This window comes from Pantherophis guttatus, chromosome 4 (genome assembly GCF_059756535.1).
Source record: "Pantherophis guttatus breed Tessera chromosome 4, ASM5975653v1, whole genome shotgun sequence".
Taxonomy (NCBI): Eukaryota; Metazoa; Chordata; class Lepidosauria; order Squamata; family Colubridae; genus Pantherophis; species Pantherophis guttatus.
The window spans coordinates 99,325,835-99,351,248 of NC_142066.1; the positions used below are offsets into that span (position 1 = coordinate 99,325,835).

Consider the following 25,414-nt stretch of genomic DNA (forward strand, 5'->3'; position numbering starts at 1 on the left):
CATGAATTGAATACAATTATACAAGGGACAGAGGAGAAATTAATTAGTAGGATATACAAAATTTTACTGCAATATAAGATGGAAGAGGAAGTAGTTAAAGATACAATGATCAAATAGGCAAAAAATTTTAATAGTACAATAGAATTGGAGAGATGAGAAACAATGTGGCAAATAAATACAAAATTAACTATGTCCGCAGCATACAAGGAAAACCAGTTGAAGATGTTCCATAAATGGCATCTTCCCACGGCTAGACTTGCGAAGATGTTTCCGAATAATTCTCCAGTATGTTGGAAATGCAATAAGAACTACAGAACATATTATCATTTGTGGTGGACGTGTCCACCTGCAAAAAAAAGAAAAAAAAATCTGGGCTAAGATTAAGAAATGGTTAGAAAAAATAACAGAGCAACCTATTGATGGAAAACCAGAGACATTCTTATTAGGAATATTTACCGAAAAATACACCAAAGAAATAAAATATTTGATTTTACATATTATAACAGCTGCACGCATATTATATGCACAAAATTGGAAAAGGGAAAACATACCAATAGAAGAAGAATTGATTAAAAAAATCCTAGAATGTGCCGAGATGGACAAATTAACAAAAGAGACCAAAGAAAAGGAAGATACGGAATATTATATAATCTGGAACAAATGGTATAATTGGCTAGAGACTAGAAATAATGGATAATAAAAATAGGGGTGAAGTTGAAACTGGAAAGAATGAATATTATAATGTATTGAATGTATAAAACAATATGATCGTTAAGAAATATAATATAATTAAAAGAGAAAGGGACAAGAAGAAAATGAATAGTTTAAAGGGAATTGGGGGAGAATGTAAATATTAGAAGATGACCACCACGAAATAGCTGTAAAAAGTGTGTGTGTGTGTGTGTGTGTGTGTGTGTGTGTGTGTAAATTTGATTTATATGCCGCCCTTCTCCAAAGACTCAGGGCGGCTTACAATGCGTTAAGCAATAGCCTTCATACTTTTGTATATTTTATACAAAGTCAGCTTATTGCCCCCACAATCTGGGTCCTCATTTTACGTACCTTAGAAAGGATGGAAGGCTGAGTCAACCTTGAGCCTGGTGAGATTTAAACTTGCAGTAATTGCAGGCAGCTGATGTTAATAACAGTACTTTAGTCTGCTGCGCTACCAGGGCTCTAAACATATATGTTTTGTGTTTTGTGTTTGTCATATTGTGTTATAATAAAAATAAAAATTAAAAACAAACAAACAATGCACTAAGCAGTATGCTTACCCTGTACCAGTGGTAAGCCACATCATCGCTTCACTCCAGGGAGGCCAAATCTTCGCTAAACTAGACCTCACCCAGGCCTACCAGCAGCTACCAGTAGACGATGCTACCGCAGATACACAAACAATAGTTACACACAGAAGTGCATTCCGAGTGCGCCGCTTGCAGTTTGAGGTAAGCGTAGCACCAGGGTTGTTCCAAAGTATTATGGAATGAACACTGAAGAACATTCTCGGCATCTGTCTGTACTTTGATGATGTCCTGATTGCGGGGGAATCAGTGGCAGTCCTGGTGGAATGTTTCCACGCACTATTCTGTTTCCGTGAGGCAGGCCTAAAACTCAAGAAGGAAAAGTGCCAGATCAATGTGTAATCCACAGAATTCCTGGATTTCTGCAACGACGCTGCCGGAATCCACCCACCTGAAGCAAAGGTAAAGGCAATTCATCAAGGCCCCACACCAAAATCCAAGGGGGAGCTTCAAGCATTCCTAGGCTTGCTCAATTTGTACCACTCCTTCTTACCACATAAGGCTGCCCTGGCAGAACCACTACACCACCTACCGGACAAAAAAGCACCCACCTACTGGACAAAAAAGGCACTCAAGACAAAGCGTTCAAGGCAGTAAAATCATTGCTATCCTTGGACTCCGTCCTAGCTCATTTCAACGAAACCCTACTAGTAACAGTAGCTTGTGATGCTTTGCCATATGGCATTGGGCAGTACTAAGCCATAGGATGCTAAATGGTAGAGAGGCCCCCGTCACGTGCTATTCTAGAACATCATCATCGGCTGAAAGGAACTATGCCCAGATAGACAAGGAAGCCCTTGCCATAGTGGCTGGCATTAAAAAGTTCCACGACTTCTTATATGGATGAACCGTCACCATCTTTACAGACCACAAACCTCTGCTTGGTCTCTTTACAGTTGACAAACAGACACCGCAGATTCTGTTGCTGCGAATGCTACCATGTCCATTTTCATGGATGTACCGGCTAGTCCACAAGCCGGGCAAGAAAATGGGCTATGGCGATGCTCTCAGCCAACTACCCCTACCACAGACTCAGCTGGATCTACCCCCACCTTGTCATGTTCTGGTGATCCAGGACGTGCCTGAAGCATCCCTACATGCAGGGGACGTTGCAGCTGAAACTACCATGGACAGAACACTTAGCCATGTTTTCAATTGGGTGTTAAGGGGATGGCCAGAGGCCTGGCCAGGCCCTGAGTTCCAGCACTACGTTTCTCAGAAAAATGAACTGTCGGCCCACAAGGGATGCGTGCTCTGGGGCAGCAGGGTTATCATTCCACCCAGTCTTCGCTCCAAGGTGCTGGATTCCCAGGAATTGTTTGGATGAAGGCTCTAGCCAGGAGCTACTTGTGGTGGCCAGGCCTGAACAAAAACATTGAGAATCAAGTAAGGAGTTGCCAGGCCTGCCAAGAAACATGACTGGAGATGCCACAAGCACCAGTGCACTGTTGGGAGACCATGCACATCCCATAGCCTCACGTGCACATTGACTTTGTGGGCCCTTTCCAGAGACAGGTGTTCTTGATAGTAGTTGTTGGAAATTGTTATTGCCCAACTGGTTGGTCGGGAAATATACAAACCAACATTGTGTGTTTGTAGCTAAAAGAATTATGTAGCTTTAAAAACTGTGTTGCATCATCCTGCATCCTGATTGGCTGAGCTCTGTAGCCAATGTATTTAAGGAAAGCTGAATTATGGTTTGTGTGGACACTACATCATTTTACCTGCTGATATGCTGTAATTCTATATTTGATCTCTCTGCATGATCATTGCTTGATCATGGCTATTTATTGCTTTTCTACTATTTATTGACTGTTTTTATATTGAACTGTGTTCCTGAATGAAACTAAAGAAGTTCTGATTTATTGTATTTTTTTACAACTGATAAGATGACTTTATATTGGAAAATATCCCTGGACTGATCTTTATCTCACTTTATATGTGTATGACTTGGAATGTTTTTGGACTATGATTTTGCTTTTTCCCTAAAAGTAAAATATTATCAAAACCCAGTTTGTTTGTATGTGAACTGTTATTATTCACAATCATTCTCAGTTGCTTTCGTGCATAAACTCAAAGGGTACTCTGTTTAATAATCCACAACATCGGTTATTAACCAAGAATATCCTTAACAGTAGTGGACAGTTATTCCAAGTGGTTGGAATTGGCACCGGTCTCATTTATGACAATGACCAGAGTCATCCAAGAGTTGCGCCGGCTGTGCTCTACACATGGTCTGCCAGATGTGATTGTGTCCGACAACAGGGCACAATTCATGGCAGAAGAGTTTCAATCTTTCCTCAATGCCAACATCATTCGGCACATAACCTCCATTCCATTCCACCCCGCAACCAACGGTCAGGTCGAATGAATCATCAGAAACACATAGGAGGCACTCAAGCATATGATAACAGGATTGGAATCACAGCCTGGCGAACTTCCTCCTGTGTCAACAGATAACTCCCTGTACAGCAATAGATCACAGCCTAGTGGAGCTGAGTCGGGGCTGCTGGCTCACCATGAAGCTCAACCAATTTCACCCAGACAGAGTAGCAGCAGAGACGGCTCATCCAACACCCCCACCCCCCCGGAACTTACAGCCAGGTGAATTGGTCTGGGCCAGGAAGTATGGGTGTTCCTTAGGTGGCAGCTAGGGTAACTAAGGTAATGGGCCCCTTTTCATACGAGGTTATTCTGGGAAATGACCATACAATCAGATGCAACACTGATCAGTTACGGTGTCAGTTGGCTGGGCCAGTCCCGGGTGAGGGTCCCGAGGCATTATCAGACCCATTAGGGAACTGTTTTCCTCCATGTTTGCCTACACCACTCATGGATGCCTCCAGAGAAACAGAGGTACTGAGGGCAGTAGAGCTGCTACCACTCATAGGCGACTAAAATGGCCATCAAGACTCTATCCAATTGGAGATGGACAATACTCCAGTTAAGCAGGACTCTCCAGTAACATTACGGTGGTCCACCAGGATCCGTGGGCCCCCAGCCTATCTCAAAGACTGTGCATATTGAAGAGACTGAGGGTAAGAACTATCTTGGGGGGGGAGGGGTGTTATGTATTGAATGTATATAGTTGTGTTAAGCCCTGCTAAAGTGAAACTAACCTTTAGATGACCCCGACTGTTAACGCCACCTGTTTTGGAGGCAAACTTAGAACATCCATAATTGGGGTGGGCTTTTTCAAGAATTAAGATTGGTTAAGGCCCTGTGGGCATAGAGTATAAATTACAGGTATTTGTTCCTCAGTTCTAGTTTTGAGTCAATAAATGTTGTAGCTATGCTGGTCTGCTTCTTGCCTACTGAAGCCCACTACACAATATGGGCATCTACCATTCATTTTATGATGCCTGCTGAATAGAGTAGTAAAAACTTGACAGGAATTTTAGTTTTTTTATCACTTGTTTCCTGGCCCCACTCCCTATTCCCTCCTAAAAGTCATTAACCCTGATCACTTTTGCATGTTTCCCTGCCACTTGCCAGTGGGGAAATTATGGTCTGGTTATTGTTTTTTGGTTTTTTTGCTAACCTTTTCCTTTAACTCAGTTAACTTTGTATGATTCTGAAGTCAGAAGTGATGTTGGTCTTTATTGGGGCTGTACAATACAAATCAGTCAGCCAAAGTTTAGCCTGTTCTTTTCTACTAACTTCCAGCATGTTAGATCAGTGTGTTGAGCAAACCCATAAATTTTCTTTAACCGAATAAACCACAGTTATACCGACATAGTTAAACCTTAAAACCTAGCCACTAATGGAGAAACAATTACACACCCACATTTTATAGAAGTTATTATCCCTTTGTTCTTCGAAACAATAGTTTAAACAGACAACATATTATGACACAATTTACAGCAAATTAAACCAACGGTTAGTATGTTTAATCATACAGAGGGATGACGTCAAAAATCAAAATGGGCATGTTCTCTTCATTCCTCAATCTCCTGAAACTTCTCCATAAAGAAAGTGACAGGACAATTAGGGTACACTTTATTATAGTGCTAAAGTTGAATCAATTGATTTATAAGCCCTCTAAAGTTGTTCAAACCTTCCGTCTGTTTGCAAATTTGTCGTTGTCTTGAATGAGACCAATCACTGTTGTATCATTTGCAAATGTCAGTAACAGTAAACAGAGGGATGTTTTGAGATGCAGTCATTGGTGTATAGAGAGAAGTGAAGTGGAGAGAGCACACGGGGGTGTTCCTATGCTAATTGTGCTGGTATCTGATGTGATTTTGCCTAGCTTCACCTGCTGCTTCCTGTCTGTTAGGAAGCTTATGATCCACTTACAAGGGTGGTCAGGTACAGCTAGCTGATTTAGTTTAGTTAAAAGAATATCTGGAATGATGGTATTGAATGCTGAACTGAAGTCTACAAAGAGGACTCTTGCAAAGGCCTTTGGAGATTCAAGATGTTGTAGAATGTAGTGCAGAGTCATATTAACAGCATCATCTGTCAATCTATTTGCTCGCTAGGCAAATTGCAAGAGGTTTAACAGTGGGTCTATGATTGTTCTCAGGTGGCCGAGCACTAGTCATTCAAAGGTTTTCATAACTACAGATGCTAGAGCAACTGGTCTGAAGTCATTTAGTTCCTTGATGGAAGTTTTCTTCGGCCCTGGGATGATAGTAGATAATATTATTGAGGAATAATATCCACTTCCAGATCTAGATACATGAATAGAACAGAACAGAACAGAACAGAACAGAACAGAACAGAACAGAATAGAGCTGGAAGGGACCTTGGAGGTCTTCTAGTCCAGCCCTCTGCTCAAGCAGGAGAACCTATACCATTTTAGTTAAATGACTGTTTAGACTCTTTTTAAAAACCTCAAATGATGGAATACCCATGATTTCTGCAGGCAAGCTGTTCCACTGGTTAATTGTCCTCACTGTTAGGAAGTTTCTCCTTAATTCCAATTCTCTTTGATTAGTTTCCAACCATTGTTTCTTGTCTTGTCCTCTGGTGCTTTGGAAAATAATTTGACCCCCTCTTCTTTGTGGCAGCCCCTCAAATACTGAAATACTGCTACAATGTTACCCCTAATTCTTCTTTTCTTTATACTAGCCTTCTTCATAGCTTTTAGTCTCCAGGCCTTTGATCATCTTAGTTGCTCTTCTCTTTTCCAAAGTCTCAACATCTCTTTTATAGTATGGTGATCAAAATATGTTTCAGTATTCCAGGTGTGGTCTTACTAGGGTTTTGTAAAATGGTACTAATACTCACTTAGCTCGCGCATGCACTTTGCTTCTGTAAATGCGCAGATCGCTGATGATGACATCCGGGGCAGTGGGCGGAGCCTCCCACCAGTTTTACTACCAATTCTTGCGAACCAGTCCGAATTGGAGGCAACCCACCACTGCTCTGTTTATACAGTTTAGGATTGTATTAGCTTTTTTTGGATGCTGCTGCACACTGCTTGCTCATATTTAAGTGATCATCCACTAGGACCCCAAAGACCCTCTCACAATTACTGTTTTTGAACAGGGTCTTGCCTTATCTGTATTTATACCTTTGCTTTTTCCTGCCTAAATGTAAAACTTTGCTTTTCTCAACATTAAAATTCATTTTATTGGATAGGGCCCATTGTTCAAGTTTGTCAAGATCTTTTTGGATCCTGAGCTTGTCTTCTGGGGTGTTGACTAGTCCTGCCAGTTTAGTGTCACCTGCAAATTTGATGAGTCCCCCTTCTATTCCCCAGAAGCACTCTGCAGGCAAAAAATTGTCACATTTTTTGTGAAAATGGGTGCGTGGAGGATTTGGGAGGTCAAAAATGGGCCTGTTTTTGGTGAAAATGGGCCTGTTTTTGGTGAAAACGGGCCATGCGGAGCACTGCAGAATGCTTCTGGGGTCCAGGAAGAGCAAAAATGCGACGTGCAGAGGCCAAAATTTTTTTTTTCTTGTTTTCCTCCTCTAAATCTAGGTGCGACTTATAGTCCGAAAAATAACAAGAAAAAAATCAAGGAAACCATCAGTGCCTGCCATCAAAGATGGGATGGATCTGGCTTCAGTTTTTTGTCTTCCAGGAAGGAGCTGGAAATAAATTGGACTGCAAGATCTAGAATCATGCCCATTGGAAAATGAGGTCGTTGTAGCAGATAATTTTGTGTACTGTGCTTAGATCATACCGCTGGTGGCACAGTTCCAGATTCTCCAAGCCCAAAATTTCAAGTCTGGTGGCATAGGGAATTCTATTGTGAGTAGAGAAGTGGAGTACTCTTCTCGTGATGTACCTTTGGACCCGCTCAATTGTATTAATGTCCAATATACAGTGTGGATTCCAGGCAGATGAGCTGTATTCAAGAATTGGTCTGGCAAAGGTTTTGTATGCCCTAGTTAGCAATACAATGTTTTTGGAGAAGAAGCTATGCAAAATTAGGTTAACAACTCTTAATGCCTTTTTGGCAATGCTGTTACAGTGGGTTCTGGGGCTTAAATTGTTTGAGATGAGTACTCCTAGGTCCTTGACAGAGTGGGGGTTGTCTACGAGGTCATTTCTGTCCAACTTGTATTTGGTGTTCTGATTTTTATTGCCAATGTGTAGGACAGAGCATTTATTAGTAGAGATTTGGAGTTGCCAACTGTGTGACCATTCGGACACATGGTCAAGGTCGCTTTGTAGGGTAGTGGCATTGTCAGTGGTGAAAAATTTTACATCATCTGCGAAGAGGACGCAGCTGCTTTTAATATGATTGCATAGGTTGTTAATGTAAAGCAGAAAGAGTGTGGGTCCTAGAACACCCTTGGGGGACACCGCTGTTACCTGGTGCAGGATTTGATAAGGCCCTCCCTATTTTGACTACTTGTTGCCTGTTTGACAGCAATGCTGCCATCCATTTATGTAGGGATCCAGAAATGCCGTAAGAACTTAGTTTTAACAGTAGTTTGTCATGCACCACTGAATCAAAGGCTTTGCATAAGTCTATGTAAATTGCATCTATTGCGTTTCCCTGGTCAAGATGTGTGGTCCAAATGTTTCTGCAATGTAGGAGTTGCAAATTACAGGACAAATTTTTTCTGAAACCAAATTGCTTGTTAGAGAGCAGGTTATTTGTCTCTAGGTGGAGGGTGATGGATTGATTCATAATTGATTCTATGACTTTACAGGTGATGCAGCACAGGGAGATTAGTCTGTAATTTTCTACTAGACTAGGGTCTCCTTTTTTAAAGATAGGTATAACCTTGGCTAATGACCATAGGTCGGGCAAGGAACTGGTTCTGAAGGATACTTTGTCCATAGAGGTTCAGCTATGGCAGTGGCAAGTTTTCTGATTAACATTATTTAACTGTATACAATTTCAGGGGATGCAAGGCTTAAGCTTTTATTATTCACAAGAAAACATCAGGATGAAAAAAATATCTGTTTTTTATTTTTTATTTTTTATTAGTAGAAGATTAATAAGGTATGTGATTTGATTTTGGGTATCTTAAAAACATTTTCACTGTTCTGATAATCTTTGACCTTCCATTCAAGATGTTCCTCGTTGCTTTGATTTCTTCCTGGAAAAAAATGATGAGAAAGGAGAGCCAAATGCAAGAATGCTCAATATCATATTTTATAAATATATATATTTGGGACATGTGGACATACAGAAAATATGTATGGTATTAGTTTGATTTCTAGAGAATGGTTTCTGTAGAACATAACATAATAGGATTGGAAGGTGTCTTGGAGGTCTTTTAATCCAACTCATGGCAGGAGATCCTATACCAGGTGTGTCAAACTCATGACAACACATAGTCATGTGATGTATCACAATTCCCCCCCCCCCACTACACCAGGGGTGAGCATGGCCAGTGCGCGATGCATCTGGCCCATGGGCTGCAAATTTGACACCCCTGTCCTATACCATTCTGGACAAATGGCTGCCTTGAAAACTTCCAATGATGGAGCTCTACAACTTTCAGAGGCAAGCCATTTCACTGATTAATTGTCCTCATTGACAAGAAATTTCTCCTTAGCAATTGATTGGAGAATTGGTTTCTTCCATAATTTGATACTCTACAAAACATATATTGAATTGTTATTCCTTCATACCAATTAATTAGACTCATGTAAGGAGACAGAGTAGAGTCCTTTCCGATACACTCTGAAACCTACATTCAGCAGTGGGGTAGTTTAGAAGTGGAAAAAGGCTAGTAGGTTTTTAATACTTCAGAATAGGACAAGATAAAATGTGGTGTTGGATTCCTCAAGTTTAAAACCTAACTTCTGAAGAAGAATAGCAATTTCATGATTATAGTAAAGCAGTGCTTCCCAAACCTGGATAAATGATCCAAAATTGAGTAAAAATATTTTTTATGACACACAAACCTATTATCCAATCACAGGGATATTTAAATAAGGACTTTCTAATAAACAGTTAAAATGACTTTTTATATGCCATTTTGATAATGAAGAAAAATGCTTGGAAAGCACTACATTAAAGAGATCTGCAAATTTAGGAAACCTCTTGTTAAATTTGTTTCCAACATCTTATTAAAATCTCAGGTAGATAGATGGAAACATGATATTGTCTTACCTTTTTCAACATTCCTTTGTTGGCAAAATAGGAGTAACCAGGTTTTGGAACTTCTCCAATGGACAAGCCTTTGAGCATCCTGGCAAAGTGAGCATATGGGGTTCAACAGCAGTGTTGTTCCGATAATACATCTCAATGGTATAACTTCTGAATATGTATCATCCCAAACAGGAAAAAAGGCAAAACAATATATGGTTTACAGCACAAATTCCTATTTTTACTTTCACACAATGAAAATAAATTGATCTAAACAAGGATGTGAGGGCCAAACAGCCAATATAGGACATATAAAATGAGAACCACAAGTTTCCATCTTCCAAATGGATATGTTCTTGTAAATTGAATTCAGTGCACTGTGAGAATGTGAATATATTTACAGTATGCAAAATCTTAGTAAATCAAGGTTATTTATCTGTGAATTAATACTTGCCCATTGTCTTCTTCATATAGCTCAAAAATATGGGTAGCAGCATAAGGAATTAATAACTGGTTGGAAACACCAAGTGCTGTTTGCAGGGCAATGATTGTCATATCATGCTAAAATAGAAAAAAAATGTCAAAATGGTAAAGCATTACATTGTGTATGTATAGTGTATTTAATATCTCAAACTTATTAACTCTAAAGAGGCAAATGTAGAGAAGTTCCCTATTTCAATAAACCATGACTTCAGTGGGTACCCCATTATTCTTTAGTCTCATTTCTGTGACACCATAGTTTCAGGTTCATACAGAACAAATATTTTGCAGCTCAGATAGATAGATAGATAGATAGATAGATAGATAGATATAGATATAGATATAGATATAGATATAGATATAGATATAGATATAGATATAGATATAGATATAGATATAGATATAGTACAGTGATGGTTAATCTTTTTTTTTTTGGAATTTTTTTTATTTTTTTAAACAAACAAAACATAAAACATCCACCATCCATTACAATTGCAAACAGTGTGTCAATCGGTTACAAATACCCTGTATCATGTTGTTTTACAAATGATCTAATTTCTCATATTATCAACCTGATATATATCTTTATATCATTATCCTCATTTGTATTTATCTAACAATGGCATTATCATTCCAAAAGAAATTGTTTTCACATACTATATTATAACATTCATTTTATATTTCATATTTCACTTCCATGTTTTAGTATCTAGCTATTGGTAAAATAAATCCCATAATTTATAATATTGTTTATCTTCTTGTTCTCTAATTTCAAATGTCAATTTACTCATTTCAGCACATTCCATGATTTTCTTAATAACTTCATCTTGCATTGGTATTTTCTCATTTTTCCAGTTTTTAGCAAACACAATTCTAGCTGTTGTCAATACATTCACAATCAAATATCTCAATTCTCTATTGTATGTTTCTGGCACAATTCCTAATAAAAAAAATCTCTGGTTTAAAGTCTATGTGTTTTTTTGTCATTTTTTCCAACCATGTGTGGATTTTAGTCCAGTATCTTTTAGCTTCTATACATGTCCACCACATATGATAATATGAGCCCGGTGTCTGATGACATTTCCAAATTTTTCCGATTTGTTCTTGAACATTCTGGCTATTCTCGTCAGGGATAGATGCCGCCTGTAAAACATCTTATACAAATTTTCCTTATATGCTGTTGACATTGTAATTTTATAATTTTGCAACCACAGTTTTTGCCATTTCTCTAAGTCAATTCCATAACCAAAATTTTTCCCCCATGCTATCATTGTTTCTTTAACTTGTTCTTCTTCCAATTTTACCTCTAATAAATAACCATATAATTTTTTAAATTACATAGTCATCAGAACCTGTTAAAATTTTATCTAAATTAGTCAAAGTATTGTAAAAACCTTCTGCCTTGCAATCTTCATCATATCTAGAACGTATTTGCAAATAAGAAAACCAATTCATCTTTAAACCTTGTTCTTCCAGTTCTTGCTTCAATTTAAGTTCACCCTTTTCATCCAATAGTTCACTATATCTAACAATTTGTTCCTTTCTAAATGTTATTGAATATGAAAACGCTTCAGTCATGGATACCCAGACTGGAATTTTCAAATAATGTTGTGTTTTTACCTTCTCCCAGTTTAATAACAAAGCATCTCGTACGAAATGTCTTCTAAAATACCCCTTTGTTTTTGTTCCCTTGTATCATAAAAAAGCATGCCACCCCAACTTCCAGTGGCTCCACCGATGCCGAAAGACACTCCTTTGTGAGAGCCAGCCCCAGGATTCTGTTAGAGCTGCTAGAACAGCGAAAATCAGCTGTCTAGCGGCTTGAAAAGGGGGGAAAGAGAGCCGATGGGTATGGGTAGAGCTCCCCAAGAGCCCCAGGTTTCTTTTTAAATCTGGGGCTTAAAGGGTGAGAGCTCCCTGGAAAGCCCGTCATTGCTCCGGCTCGGGATGTTTCTGCTTCAAGCAGAACTAGACGCCGCGACCACCCCAGCAACTCAATTTTAAAATATTTATTTGTTTTATTTATTTATTAATTTTATTTCTATACCGCCCTTCTCCCGAAGGACTCAGGGCGGTGTACAGCCTAATTAAAAACACAAAGATAGACAAAATTTAAAAATAATTAAAATTATTAAATAACAGGCCCAATTTGTAAAACCCCAAATTTAAAACCCCATTTAAAACCAATTAAAAATCTTTACATTGATAGCCCAGCCTGGCGGAACAACATGGTTTTGAGGGCACAGCGAAACACACGGAGATCAGAGATTTTACGAATTTCTGGGGGCAGATCATTCCAAAGGGCAGGAGCTCCCACAGAGAAGGCCCTCCCCCTGGGTGTCACCAGTTGACATAATTTGGCCGATGGCACCCTGAGGAGACCCTCTCTGTGGGAGCGAACTGGCCGGTGGGATGCTACTGGTGGCAGAAGACGGTCTCGAAGGTATCCAGGTCCAATGCCATGGAGCGCTTTAAAGGTGATAACCAACACCTTGAATTGCACCCGGAAGACCACTGGGAGCCAGTGCAGCTCGCGCAGGAGGGGTGTCACGTGGGCACAACGGGTTGCACCCATAACCACTCGCGCGGCCGCATTCTGGACCAGTTGGAGCTGAAATAGATTTTGGACTTGAAAGCTGGCAGAGCAAATACAGGAAAAACTAAAATTGCAAGTACTAAACTTTAACTCCGAAAAGTATATCACTTCCCTCTGAATTTGTATGGGAGAAAAGGAAAGTAAGATGGCATTTGATTCTAATGGGGCGTGAAGACGTGAAAGTTAGATACAAAGTATTATGTTGTGTTGAAAGCCCCTGTTTAAAAGAAGAGGATTTTATCTTAAAAGGAGGAGGATTTAAAAATTATTTCTAAAAAAAGACTTGTACCACTTAAGGATTGGAATAATTGATTTAGTTGCTGGAAAAGTATAAAGTGAAAGTTTTATTGGGAAGAAAAAAAAATGGCTGGCTTTTTTGAAAGTGATGAAGGCTTACCATTATATACATCAGTAAATACACAAATACTGACTGTGGATCTTTTTAAAGACATTTTAGAATCATTTACCTCCACGTTAGTGGAAAGAATGGAAGGGTTTTTCAAGAAGGATTTTACTCAAATTCGCAACAAAGATACAAGTGAAGATACTGTATCGGTATTTCAGATGCCAAATAATAGTGAGCTGCTGAATGAAGAGGTGGGAGAAACAATCCAGTTTAATGTGCCTTTGGAAAATGGAATGGATGTTTTTCAAATTAAGAAGGAAAGGCTGAGAGGTTTGAAGGAGCATAACCAGAAAATACTGAGAGAGATTTCTCCAGAGGCTTTGATACAGTCAACTGGAAAATTATCAGGAGGTGTTGGGATTTCTAATATAAGGAGGATTCGAAGTGGAACTTTACAACTTTTTTACAAAAATGGACTCTCAATCGCAGTCAAAGAGGTGTGTTTACTGAAAGGAACTACTTTGCGAAGAGAACAAGATTGTAAGGTACAGCAACTTCAGTTGAAAATTCAAGAATTTATAAAAATAAAAGAAGGCGGAGGAATAAGACTGAAGAAGAAGGTTTGCAAAAAAGTCAGGAAAAAATGGAGATGGAAAAATTATAACCCTCCTTGTTGGGGAGGATAGTAATAGTGAAAATGAATGACTATACCTGTATTTAGGGATATAATTTGTTTTGAAAAGTTATATTATAGTGAAAATGAATGATTTACTTATATTTACGGACATGATTTGTTCTGAAAAGTTATATTAAGTAATGTTATGTTTGAATTGTTATGGGCCACTGACCAAACTTTCACTTTTGTCTTGAAGTATATTTCAAGGAATGCTTTGCTGAAGAATTTATATAAGCTGATGGATTAAAAGAAAAATATTGTGGATGTAAAAGTTATGGACAGTGTAGATCATTTAATATAAGTTTATGGGTTAGAAGAAGGATATTACTTAAATCTTTATACTTTGTTTTAAATTATATTAATGCTGTATTAAAAAATGTTTTGTTGAAGAACAAATACAAACTTGTGGGTTATAGGGAAAATATAAGTGGTGCAGGGTTGAGGGAAGGTTTTTACAATATTTTTTATAGATATTAAATGTGACGGTTAATTGTAACTGGGCTCTGATTGTGTAATACTGGAAGAAAGAAGACTTGCTTATTATTGAAGAATGGACAAGAACGAAGTTGGATTGATTACTTTCAAGCAATAATTGGTTTAAATAGTTATATTTAGATATGAACAAGGGGAGTTAATGCAAGAGGGAGATAAATCTATAGATAGTGTACTTTTTTTTTTTTTTATGTTTGTTAAATGCTATACCCTGTATTTGCTCTGGGAAGTTCCGGGGGGGGGGGGGGGTTGGGGTTGGAAGGGAGAGAAGGGAGGGGAAAATATGTGTAAATTTTTTAAAAACTTTTCAATAAAAAAAAAAGCGTGCCACCCCAACAACAAGTCATGTCCTTCTAAAGTCAATAATCTAGTATTTCTTAACATTATCCATTCTTTAATCCCCATCAAACTTGTCGCTTGATAGTAAAGTTCCCAATTAGGTAAACCAAAAACCCCTCTCATTCTGGCATCTTGTAACAATCTTAATTTTATCCTCGCCTTTTTTCCCTGCCAAATATATATTAACACTATCTTATTCAGTTCTTCAAAATAATCTTTTCCCAATCTAATTGGAATTGTCTGAAACAAATATAACATTCTAGGCACTATATTCATCTTAATAGTTGATATTCTCCCTATCAATGATAATTGTAAATTTTCCCATTTCGCCAAGTCTGTTCCAATCTATCGTTTGAGTTTATTATAGTTATTCTCTTTAAGTGTGCTACATCTTGCTGTCAAATATATTCCCAAATACTTAATCTTATTTGTGAACTGCATCTTTGATATTCCCGCCAATTCTTCTTTTTGTTTTATTAACATATTTTTTATCAAAATCTTCATTTTGTCTTTATTAATTTTCAAACCTGCTACTTTCCCAAATTCTCCTATTATATCTATCAGTGTAGTTATTGATGTTAATGGATCTTCAAGAATAAAAACCAGGTCATCTGCAAACGTTTGCAATTTATATTCTTCCTTTCCAATTTTCATTCCTTTTATATCTTTTTCTTCTCTGATATTTCTATTTAGTACTTTCAACGTTAATACAAACAACAGAGGGGATAGTGGACAACCTTGTCTGGTGCCTTTTTTTTATCTCAATAGAATCTGTCAATTCTCCATTTATCATTACTTTTGCTGTTTGCATGAATAAATTTTCTGCCAAAGCCCATCTGTTCCATTTGAAACAACATAAATCACCAATTCACATTGTCAAAGGCTTTTTGTGCATCTAGAAATATCAAAGCCATTTGCTTTTCAGGATGGGCCTCATAATATTCCAAAGTCTCCAGAATTATTCTCATATTGTCTCTAATCTGTCTCTTTGGCAGAAACCCATTTTGATCTGAGTGTATAAAATTATTTAAATATTTTTTGAGTCTTTCTGCCAGTATTGAAGCAAAAATTTAGCAGGGATATAGGTCTATAGTTTTTAATTTGTTGTGGGTCACTGTCCTCCTTTGGAACCAGTGTAATATATGCTTCTGACTATGACTTGGGTATTTCCTTTTTTGTCATCACTTCATTCATAACTTCTAACAGTGGGAGACTCAAAGACTCCTGTAATGTCTTATAGTATTCCGCTGGCAATCCATCTGGACCTTGTGCCTTCCCATTCTTTTGTTTTTTAATTGCTTCAGTCAGTTCCATCATAGTTATGTTTCCCTCTAACATCTCCTCAATATCTTTAGAGATCCGAGGCTTCCTGCCTGGCTCCGCAGCTTTGAAGACACTCTTTTTTGAGCGCCCATTCTCTGGTTCCGTAAAAGCCCCAGAACAGCCGAAAAACTGCTGTCTGGAGGCTTGGAACCCTCTCCCCGGGCAAAGGGGAGAGAGAAGAGTCGACAGGCGGGGGTAGAGCCCCCCCAAGTGCGCTAGGAGAAATCCTGGGGCGCAAAGGGTGTGGGCTCCCTATTGAAGCCTGTCAAGCCACTCCGGACCAGAAACGACTCCGCTGAAGCAGAGCTAGAAGCTGCGACCAGAATCTGCAGAAAATCAACAGGGGGGATTTTTAACATCTTTACTTCGATCGCAGACGGAGCAAATCAGGAGAAAACAAAAGGAAATTTGCAAGTAACACTTTAACTCCGCTTTAATATGCAGAAAATGGCGCCTGAGGGCGGGAGGAAGAAACTACCAGGGGAAGCGCTCGTTAAGGCTTGTTAATACTTTACAGCTACTGGATTACACCCTAAGAGAAAGTTTTAAAGGGGAAGCGTCCATGGAAAGAATTTGGTATTGAGGAAAAGAATTTGGTTCTGATTTTAACTAAAATCTGATCTTTATACTGTGTGGAAAAAAGTTGAATTGTTGTCCTGATAGCTGGATAAATACAAATTAGCTGAAATATGGCTGACAATAGGGCTGGTGAATCAGCAAATTCCCAAGCCGTGACTGTCCAGGCTTTTCAAGAACTTCTAGACTTTTTTACCTCAGCCCTGCTGAATACAATCGAAAGGGCTTTTTCAAAAAATAGCTTGGGAAATTATAAGCAGGAAATTATTCAGAAGAATTTGTTTTTGGAAGATCAGGAAATGGACAGGATTAAGAGATTGGCTGGTACAGCTGAAACAAAGGTTTTGGTGGACGTTTCCATTCCAATGACAGAAAAGCAACAAATGGTTTCTTTATTGCAAGCTGACAATCTTTATGGCAACAAATTTTGGCTATATGGACAAAGAAATGGATTGAATGATTATACAAACCAGAAGAGACGAGATGAGGATTTTAAGTTAGAAAATCTGACTTCAAGAAGAGAGCGAGTATTTCAGAAACATCAACCTCAAATCACTATTTTAAAAGTTTCCAAAATAAAACTGGGGGGATTGTTGAAAGAATTTATTTAAAAAAAGGATTGGAAAAAATACAAAAAGAAGTGAAGAACAGAAGATTAAGAAAGATATTCTCCTGTGGATTTTGAAATTGGCAATGGGCAAATATGTGTTTCAATGGTATTAAAAGATTTTTAAAATGTTTAACATAAGGTTATATTATTCTACAAGATATATGTGATAAATTGTATAAGCTTTTAGGATGTCTAACCCTTTGAAGCGAAGAGGATTAATGTTAAACTCAGAATTTTATTGTAAACTGATAATTAGTTTTGGATAGTTAAGGGTTGTTCTTTTAAAAAGTTAGAGGTATTAAGACGGTTAATTGAAAAATTGAAAGATACCCTCCTATAGATTTTGAAATTTATATTTGGTAAATAAGTGTTTTAAAGGTATTAAGAGATTTTTAAAATGCTTAACATTAGACTATATTATTTTAAAAGATATATGAGATAAAATGTGCAAGATTTTAAGATGAAATTTTTTTTTTCTGGTATAGAAATGGAATTTATTCATGATTTTTATTGTTTGTAAGACTGCTAAAGTATCGGATTATGCATTAAGAAAAAGGTTTTTTTTTCTTTTTTTCTATATAAGTAGGAAGAATGAATTTAATTTAATTGGTATTGAGAATTTATAAAAGGGAGGTTGTTGAATTGGAGCAAAGGGAGTTAAAGAACATATGGGAGCTTTGAACTTTATAATTTGTTAGTTTATTTTAGCATATGTTTGTTAGATGCTATACCCTGTTTTTGCTCTGGGAAGTCAGGGGTGGGGTGGGGAGGGGGGGATAAGGGGGGGGGAAGTGATGATTAGAGAAATGTCTTAGCAGAAGAAAGTGTATTCTAGAATATAGGAGTTGCTCAGATACTAAAGGAGGAAAATATTTCACAGCAAAGAAGGTAGAAAGGAGAGAGGAGGAGGGGGTAGGAAGAGGAGAGGGAGGGAGAGGAATGGAAGAAAGGAGAGGAGGAAGGGAAGGGAAGGGGACAGGAGTAGGAGTGAAGGCGAGAAGGGGGAAAAGAAGAGAGAAGTGGGGGAAAGGGAAAGGAAGTAGGATGAGGTGGGAGAAGAGGTAGGAGGGAAGAGGAGGGAGGGACGGGAAAGAAAGGAGGAGGAGAAGAAGGTTTGTTGTGGAATGAGGGAAGAAGGAGAAGAGCAACTCCGAATATAATTAAAATGTTTTATTTTAATGCTTTCTTTAAGGGAAACATATATATGGAGGATTTTTTATGTATAAGAAAATGTATAATTTATGTGGGGAAGGGGAAGGGTGGGGGGGAGAAAATTGTTTGTATTTCTTATAAAACTTTTTAATAAAAAAAAATATATCTTTAGAGATCCGAGGTAAATTTGCATGTTGGAGATATTATATAACATTTTCCTCCTCTATACTTTCCTGCTTATACAATTGTCTATAATAATCCTGAATAATTTTTTTCTTCTCCTTATTCCCAAATCTACTTTGTCCTTGGTCATCCATTAGTTGTGTATTTTTCTTGATTCTCTCTCTCTTTTCAATTTATATGCTAACCATCTACCTGGTTTGTTAGCATTCTCAAAGTAATTCTGTTTAGCACTTCTAATTTTTTGGGCTAAATCTTCTTTCTCCATTAACCCCATTTTATGTTTTACTGTGTCCATTCTTATTTTGATATCCTTTTTGCGTCGAGATTTCTGAAATTCCTTTTCAAATCTCTTATAGTCATCTTCTAGTATTTTATAGGTTTGTCTTTTCTTAATATTTCTTTTCCTTGTATAGTCCATTATCATTATCATTATCATTATTATCATTATTCTACATTTTGAAATCTGAGATAAAATTCTGATCTATCCATCTCCCATCCAACTAATCCACTTCTGTCTCGTTCTTCCAATCTAGTATTTATATCTTTATTTTTTCTCTCTCTTTGCTCCTCATTTTTCTCAATTTTTTGAAGTCTATATTCATATTTCAACATCCTTGAGTTGTAACACAATGTAGCAGTTATTGCTGTTTAAACAGAAAAAAAGGAAACAAAGTTTCCAATCCACTAGATGGCAATGTTACACACTCTCCTTCCCTTTTCACTGTTATATTCAATAAACTTTGAAAAATACAAATGGCCCGATAGAGGAAAAAAGAAAATCCTCAATTAAATTCAAAAAGAGGTTATAGTATAAAGGCACTGAGATTTAAAAATGCCAAACACAAACTCTGAGTTCTGTTAGTCTATACCAACCCAGTCCAGGTCAAAAAACAGAGACTTAAACATCCACCAATATTAATGGTTTAAAAATGAAAGAAAAAAAAATCAGGTTTAATTTCACCACTTAATTTTCTTTTGTCTCCAATTTGGTTTCCCCTCCAATCTCAGGGTGTTCTTTTATATTGATTTAATTTACAAGTCTCTCATGAATCGACTCACTGTCTTCTGATCTTCTTCCATTCTGGAGCTGTCCCAACTTCAGCAGCACAATGGCTGCCATCCCACCGGTGGAGAAAGGGCTTCTCCTGGATTGACTTTGCAATGTCCCTGGGATTGGCAGGATGTGCCCTCCACTATCACAGTCACAACAAGACTGTGAGGTCCAAAAAGGACCGTCTAACAGTGGGGATATCGGCGGCGATCCTGGAGCACCAGGATCTTCCATCCATCTTGTCACGACGTCAGCTCCTCCCCCTATGGCTAACCTTTTTGCCATTGCGTGCCAGGAGAGGGGGGGCAGGGGAGGTTCGCACATGCGCATGCCCACACCCATAATTCTATGTGCCCTGACCTACGCATGTGCGCACAACCCCCCCCCCCGCTCCTGGCACACGATGGCCTGGTAGGCTGGTTTTCTTTCTTACCTGGCTCCAGATCCTCTCTATGCATCTGGGAAGGGCAAAAACAGCCTTTCCCACTCTCTCGGAGGCCCTCCGGAGGCCTGAAATGGCCCATTTCCCAACTCCCGGTGGGACAGGAAGTGATATTTTTTGCTGTCTCCAGCCTCCAGAGACTCCTAGAGAGGCTCTGGAGGCTGGGGACAGCAAAAAAGTCACTTCCTGTCCCACCAGGAGTTGGAAATGGGCTGTTTCAGGCCTCCAGAGGGCCTCTGAGGGAGTGGGAAAGGCTGTTTTCAGCCTTCCCAGATGCATAGAGAGGATCTGGAGCCAGGTGAGAAAGAAAAACGGGCCTTCCCCACCACCCCAGGCCATCTGGAGGCAGGAAACAGCCTGTTTCCCTACTTCTGGTAAAATCAGCTGGCTGGCCTGTGCATGTGCACCAGAGCTGAGCTGGCGTGCCCACTGATATGATTATGTGTGCCACCTGTGGCACGCATGCCATAGATTCGCCATCACGGGTATAGTAATAATAGTACTTTGTCACTTTGAGAAGACAAACATAAAAATGGTTGAATAATCCCTAACATAAAAAAAAAAAAATTAAAAAAACATTCCAAATTATCTTTCCAAATCAGTGCAGTTCACTTGTGTAATGTGGCCATATCCAGTGGTGAAATCCATTTTTTTTTTACTACCAGTTCTGTGGCCGTGGCTTGGTGGGTGTGGTGTGGCTTGGTGGGTGTGGTGTGGCTTGGTGGATGTTGCAGGATATTGCAAAATCCCCATTCCCACCCCACTCTGGGGCCAGCCAGAGGTGGTATTTGCCAGTTCTCTGAACTGCTCAAAATTTCTGCTACCAGTTCTCCAGAACCTGTCAGAACCTGTTGGATTTCATCCCTGGCCATATCCATATAGGGGCCCTCAGCTTTCCAATAACTGTTTAGTTAGGCCAAAGGTAGTCAATCCCTATCAGATTTTCTGATAGTCAATCCCTATCAGAGATTGACTGGGAAATCCTTAGCATATCTTAATAAAAGTAAATCCCACATAGTTCAGTAGATCTGACTCTTAAGTAAGGTAATCCGTGACTTACAACCATTTAATGACCTTTCAAAGTTACAACAGCACTGAAAAATGTGACTTATGATCATTTTCACAGTTACGGCTTTTTCAGCATCCCCATGATCATGTAATCAAAATTCAGATGCTTGGCAGTTGGTTCATATTTATACTGTTGCTATGTCCCAAGGTCATGTGATCACCGTGGTGGTACAGTGGTTAGAATGGAGTACTGTAGGGATAACTCACTGCTCACTCCAGGAGTTTGATTCTGAGTGGCTCAAGGTTGACTCAGCCTTCCATCCTTCCGAGGTCGGTAAATGAGGACCCAGATTGTTGGGGGCAATAGGCTGACTCTGTAAACCACTTAGAGAAGGCTGTAAAGCACTGTGAAGCGGTATATAAGTCTAAGTGCTATTGCTATCTGAGAGAATAGCTGAAAGAAATAATTTTTCAGCAATTGAAAATGAGATCCTTTGGTTCTTTTGAATCTATTGAATCCCCACAATCAACAAGCATATTCCCACTGGCAATTTATAAATTCTTCCATTCATCATTGTGGTGGCTTATCACTAATGATATTGCTACAATAATGGCCAGATGATGCTGTAGATGAAAATATTTGATATTCTATTACAACGTATTTCTACCATTATTTACACGTTTCTTTAAAAAAAACTATTATTCAGTCATGCATATTAAATTTGGATATTCTGTATATATTTTATAACCTCTTTCCCAATTAGTCACTAGAAAGTTAGATATCATGCCAATTTTTCCAACTGACAAGGATTATGCTGCAGAATATTAATATATTATTAATAAGAAGAATGGCTGTGTCACAGCAAAAGTTTGTAAACTGCATAACTCTTAAATGGTATAAATGATAATACTTACTGCTGAATACATGATCATTTTAAGTCCTTTATTGCAGTTAGTGGTGTTGATCATTGTTTCCAGAATATGTTTCACAAGGATACCTTCATGGAGATTGAAAAAAACATGAGTGCTTTGGAATTTGAAAATAGAAGTTTTGAAAAACATGGAAAAAGGACTTGGTCAGGAATTTGGTGACTTTGCAATTCTTTGTGATATAAAATTATTAGAATAATTTATGAAAAGTATTAGAACTCCATAAAAACCATACTAACCAACATCTTTCTAGACTGTATGAAATATGTTGACTATGTAAAATGGATTTTTGATTTAATTAAGCATTTTGGTCAATTTTTTTGAAGAATTTGGAAAATAAATGTGATGAAACCTTACTCTTCATTTTTCCAAGAGTCATAAATTCATGCAAGATAAAGTATTTTTAAATGGAAAAGTAATATGTTTCTTGGTTAAAAAGAATATGAAATAGAATTATCTAAAAAAATTATAAGAGAAAAGAAATATTTAGTGGGAAGGGTTTACTGATGCTTTTCTGCATTTTTAAATTTGTATCAATCAAACTACTGCTAAAAATATATGCCATGAAGATAAGCATTTCCTAATATATCAATATATAGAAATATTTCTTTGGATAGAAATATTAATGTCCATGTTTAAATGTTAACAGCACATAAGATTTTAAAAGTATTTATATATACTTCTGATCTTGTTATTTTAAAAAAATCTGTTCATAAATAACATTATTATCTGTACTGTTTAGTTTTTTATTATTCATTTCCCCCAATACTTGGTTAAATAATTAAATTTAACCAAATTTAAATAATTAAATACTTTTAGAAAAGCATTTCAAAACACATTTCTGCTATTTATCTGTAGCACATTATAATGATGAAACAATTTATTTTTTAGATAAACTTCAAATTCATACTCTACTGTATGACACACCATAGGGATCGGTGCTTTTTCTTCCCCTATTAAACATGTACATAAGACCGCTGTGTGCTTATCCATCACCATGGGATGAGGTGGCTACCTTTGTGATTAAAATCCTTAATTTTAATTCTTAATTTATATATATATATATATATATATATATATATATATATATATATATATATACACACACACACACACACACACACACACACATACACACACACATGCACACACACACACACACACATGTGTGTGTGTGTGTGTGTGTGCAGGTTTTGGTGTATTCGGGTCTTTTCCCGTATAAGATTGAGAGTATCTTGGTGACTTTTCGACGAGGTCCCACTTGTCATCTTCAGGCTGGTGTCTTCGGCTTCGTGCTTGTGCGAGGAAAGTGTGATTGGAGCTACCGTCTCTCTATAAATACTGGTGGGGAGGTGTGGGGTGCTGGCTTTGTTGCTGTGAGTGGGTTGGTTGCCTGTGTTGTAACATCTTGATTGGTTGATGGAGTTGATGTTTGCAGATTAGTCAGCTGTTTCGTAACATCCTGTGTGGGTGAGGTCCTTGATGTGTGCCCATTAGTCTTTTGTGTTGTAACGACCTGGGTAATGGGCTGTGTGTTAACATCCTGAGTTCTAGTGTTGTGATATCCTGAGTTTTTTGATGTAATGTCCTGAGCAGATGGCTGTGATGCCACATCCCGGGCTTTGGTTTGGCTCCGAGTTTGAGGTCTTGTCATGTGTTCATGGCATGTGTCGGTTTGCTTTGTGTGGGGATCAGAAATGTGATCCCCACATGCTTCCAACTAAAATTCCATTCTAAAACTTCAGCCACCAAAAGGATTCTGAAAAGAACTGAAACCTAATCAGAAGCGAACTCCACAGGAAAAGATTCCTACTAGACCAAACCAACAGGGACCTACTCACTCTTCACCTCAAACTCAGTAACAAAATCCATCCTGCACTCCGGGACAAATCCAAACAACTAGCCCTCTGGAGAGCTGAAACAGAAACACAGACAAGACAGACTCCCACAAGACAGACACACACACCAACAAACTCCACAGACTAGAAAAATGTCAGAAGCCCCCCCCCCTCCACAGCAACTCATGAAACAAACAGTACATAACATGTCAGATAGGACCCTCACCATAGCAGAAACCAATGTCCTTTCCAAAAGATTCAACGTTGCAATCGCCCCCAAACGCATCCCCACTGAAAACATCATATGCAGAGTTGAAGTTAGCCTAACCAAAATCAACCCAGATGAAGCCAATAAAATCAGACTTGAAGTCACCAACGTCCTCTGCTCCAGCAATCCACCCAGAAACAATTTACACAAAGAAGAACAAAAAGCACTCACCAACTTGAGGAAAGACAATAACATAATCATTCTCCCAGCAGACAAAGATAATGCCACAGTGGTGATAAACACATCTGACTACCAAGCTAAACTATCCAACCTACTCCAAGACCCCGCTTAGAAACCTCTAAACACAGACCCCACCACCTACCTGGAAAAAACCACCAAATCCGAAATAAAAGCCTCTCCCATCAGTGAAGAGATCCAGCAAAGAATCATCCCCAGAGAGAAATCATCCAGATGCCCCAAGCTCTATGGCCTCCGCAAGATACACAAAGAAGGAACACCACTCAGACCCATAGTCAGCTTCATAGGCTCATCTCTAGAGAATCTTGCCAAATTTCTTGCCAAGCAACTTCAGCCCTACGCAGAATCCATCATCTCGCACGTACAAAACTCATTCCACTTCATAGAAACAATAAAGAAACAAAACCTACAACCCAGCGACCTACTTGTGAGCTTCGATGTCATATCCCTCTTCACCCAAATACCTATTAAAGAAACCTTGACAGCTATCCAAAACAAATACAACCCTCCTAAGCACATCCTAGATCTGACCAACCACTGCCTAACCAACATATACTTCATCCACAACAGACAAAGATACAAACAGATAGAAGGAGCACCTACAGGATCACTCCTCTCACCCATCATCGCAAACCTATACATGGAACACTTTGAAACCAACGCTTTAGATAAATCTGAACACAAACCCAAACTCTGTCTTAGATATGTAGATGACACTTTTGAAATTTGGCCACACGGGAAAGAAAAACTTGACAACTTCCTCACACATCTCAACAACCTGCCTGCACCCCAAAATACAATTTACTATGGAAATAGACGCTAACAACCAACTCCCCTTTCTGGACGTCCTAATCTACAAAAAACCCAACGGCTCCCTAGGACACACCATCTACCATAAAAAAACACACACCAATTGCTACTTAAAAGAAAAATCATATCACCACCCTGCACAGATCAACTCCGTAGCCAAGATTCTCATCTCCAGAACCAAATGCCTAACCAACAAAGACCACCTGAAAACTGAATTACACACTCTTACAAACGTATTAATCTCTAACGGATTCCAAAGAAACACAATTACCAACCTAATCCAAAGGG

The 25,414-nt window shown here is 38.4% G+C and overlaps 1 protein-coding gene across 1 annotated transcript in view; it reads right to left on the reverse strand.

Annotated features, from left to right (window-relative positions):
• Positions 1-8,660: 8,660 nt before the first annotated feature.
• Positions 8,661-25,414, reverse strand: part of LOC117656013 (prostatic acid phosphatase-like) — a 38,330-nt gene continuing 21,576 nt past the window's right edge. Inside the window, exons 4-7 of the mRNA XM_087892519.1 lie at positions 21,998-22,080; positions 10,263-10,369; positions 9,833-9,979; positions 8,661-8,810 (exon numbers count right to left, since the gene is read on the reverse strand). Coding sequence (XP_087748645.1) covers positions 9,838-9,979; positions 10,263-10,369; positions 21,998-22,080 — 332 coding nt within the window. The 3' untranslated portion in view covers positions 8,661-8,810; positions 9,833-9,837. The remainder of the gene's footprint in view (positions 8,811-9,832; positions 9,980-10,262; positions 10,370-21,997; positions 22,081-25,414) is intronic.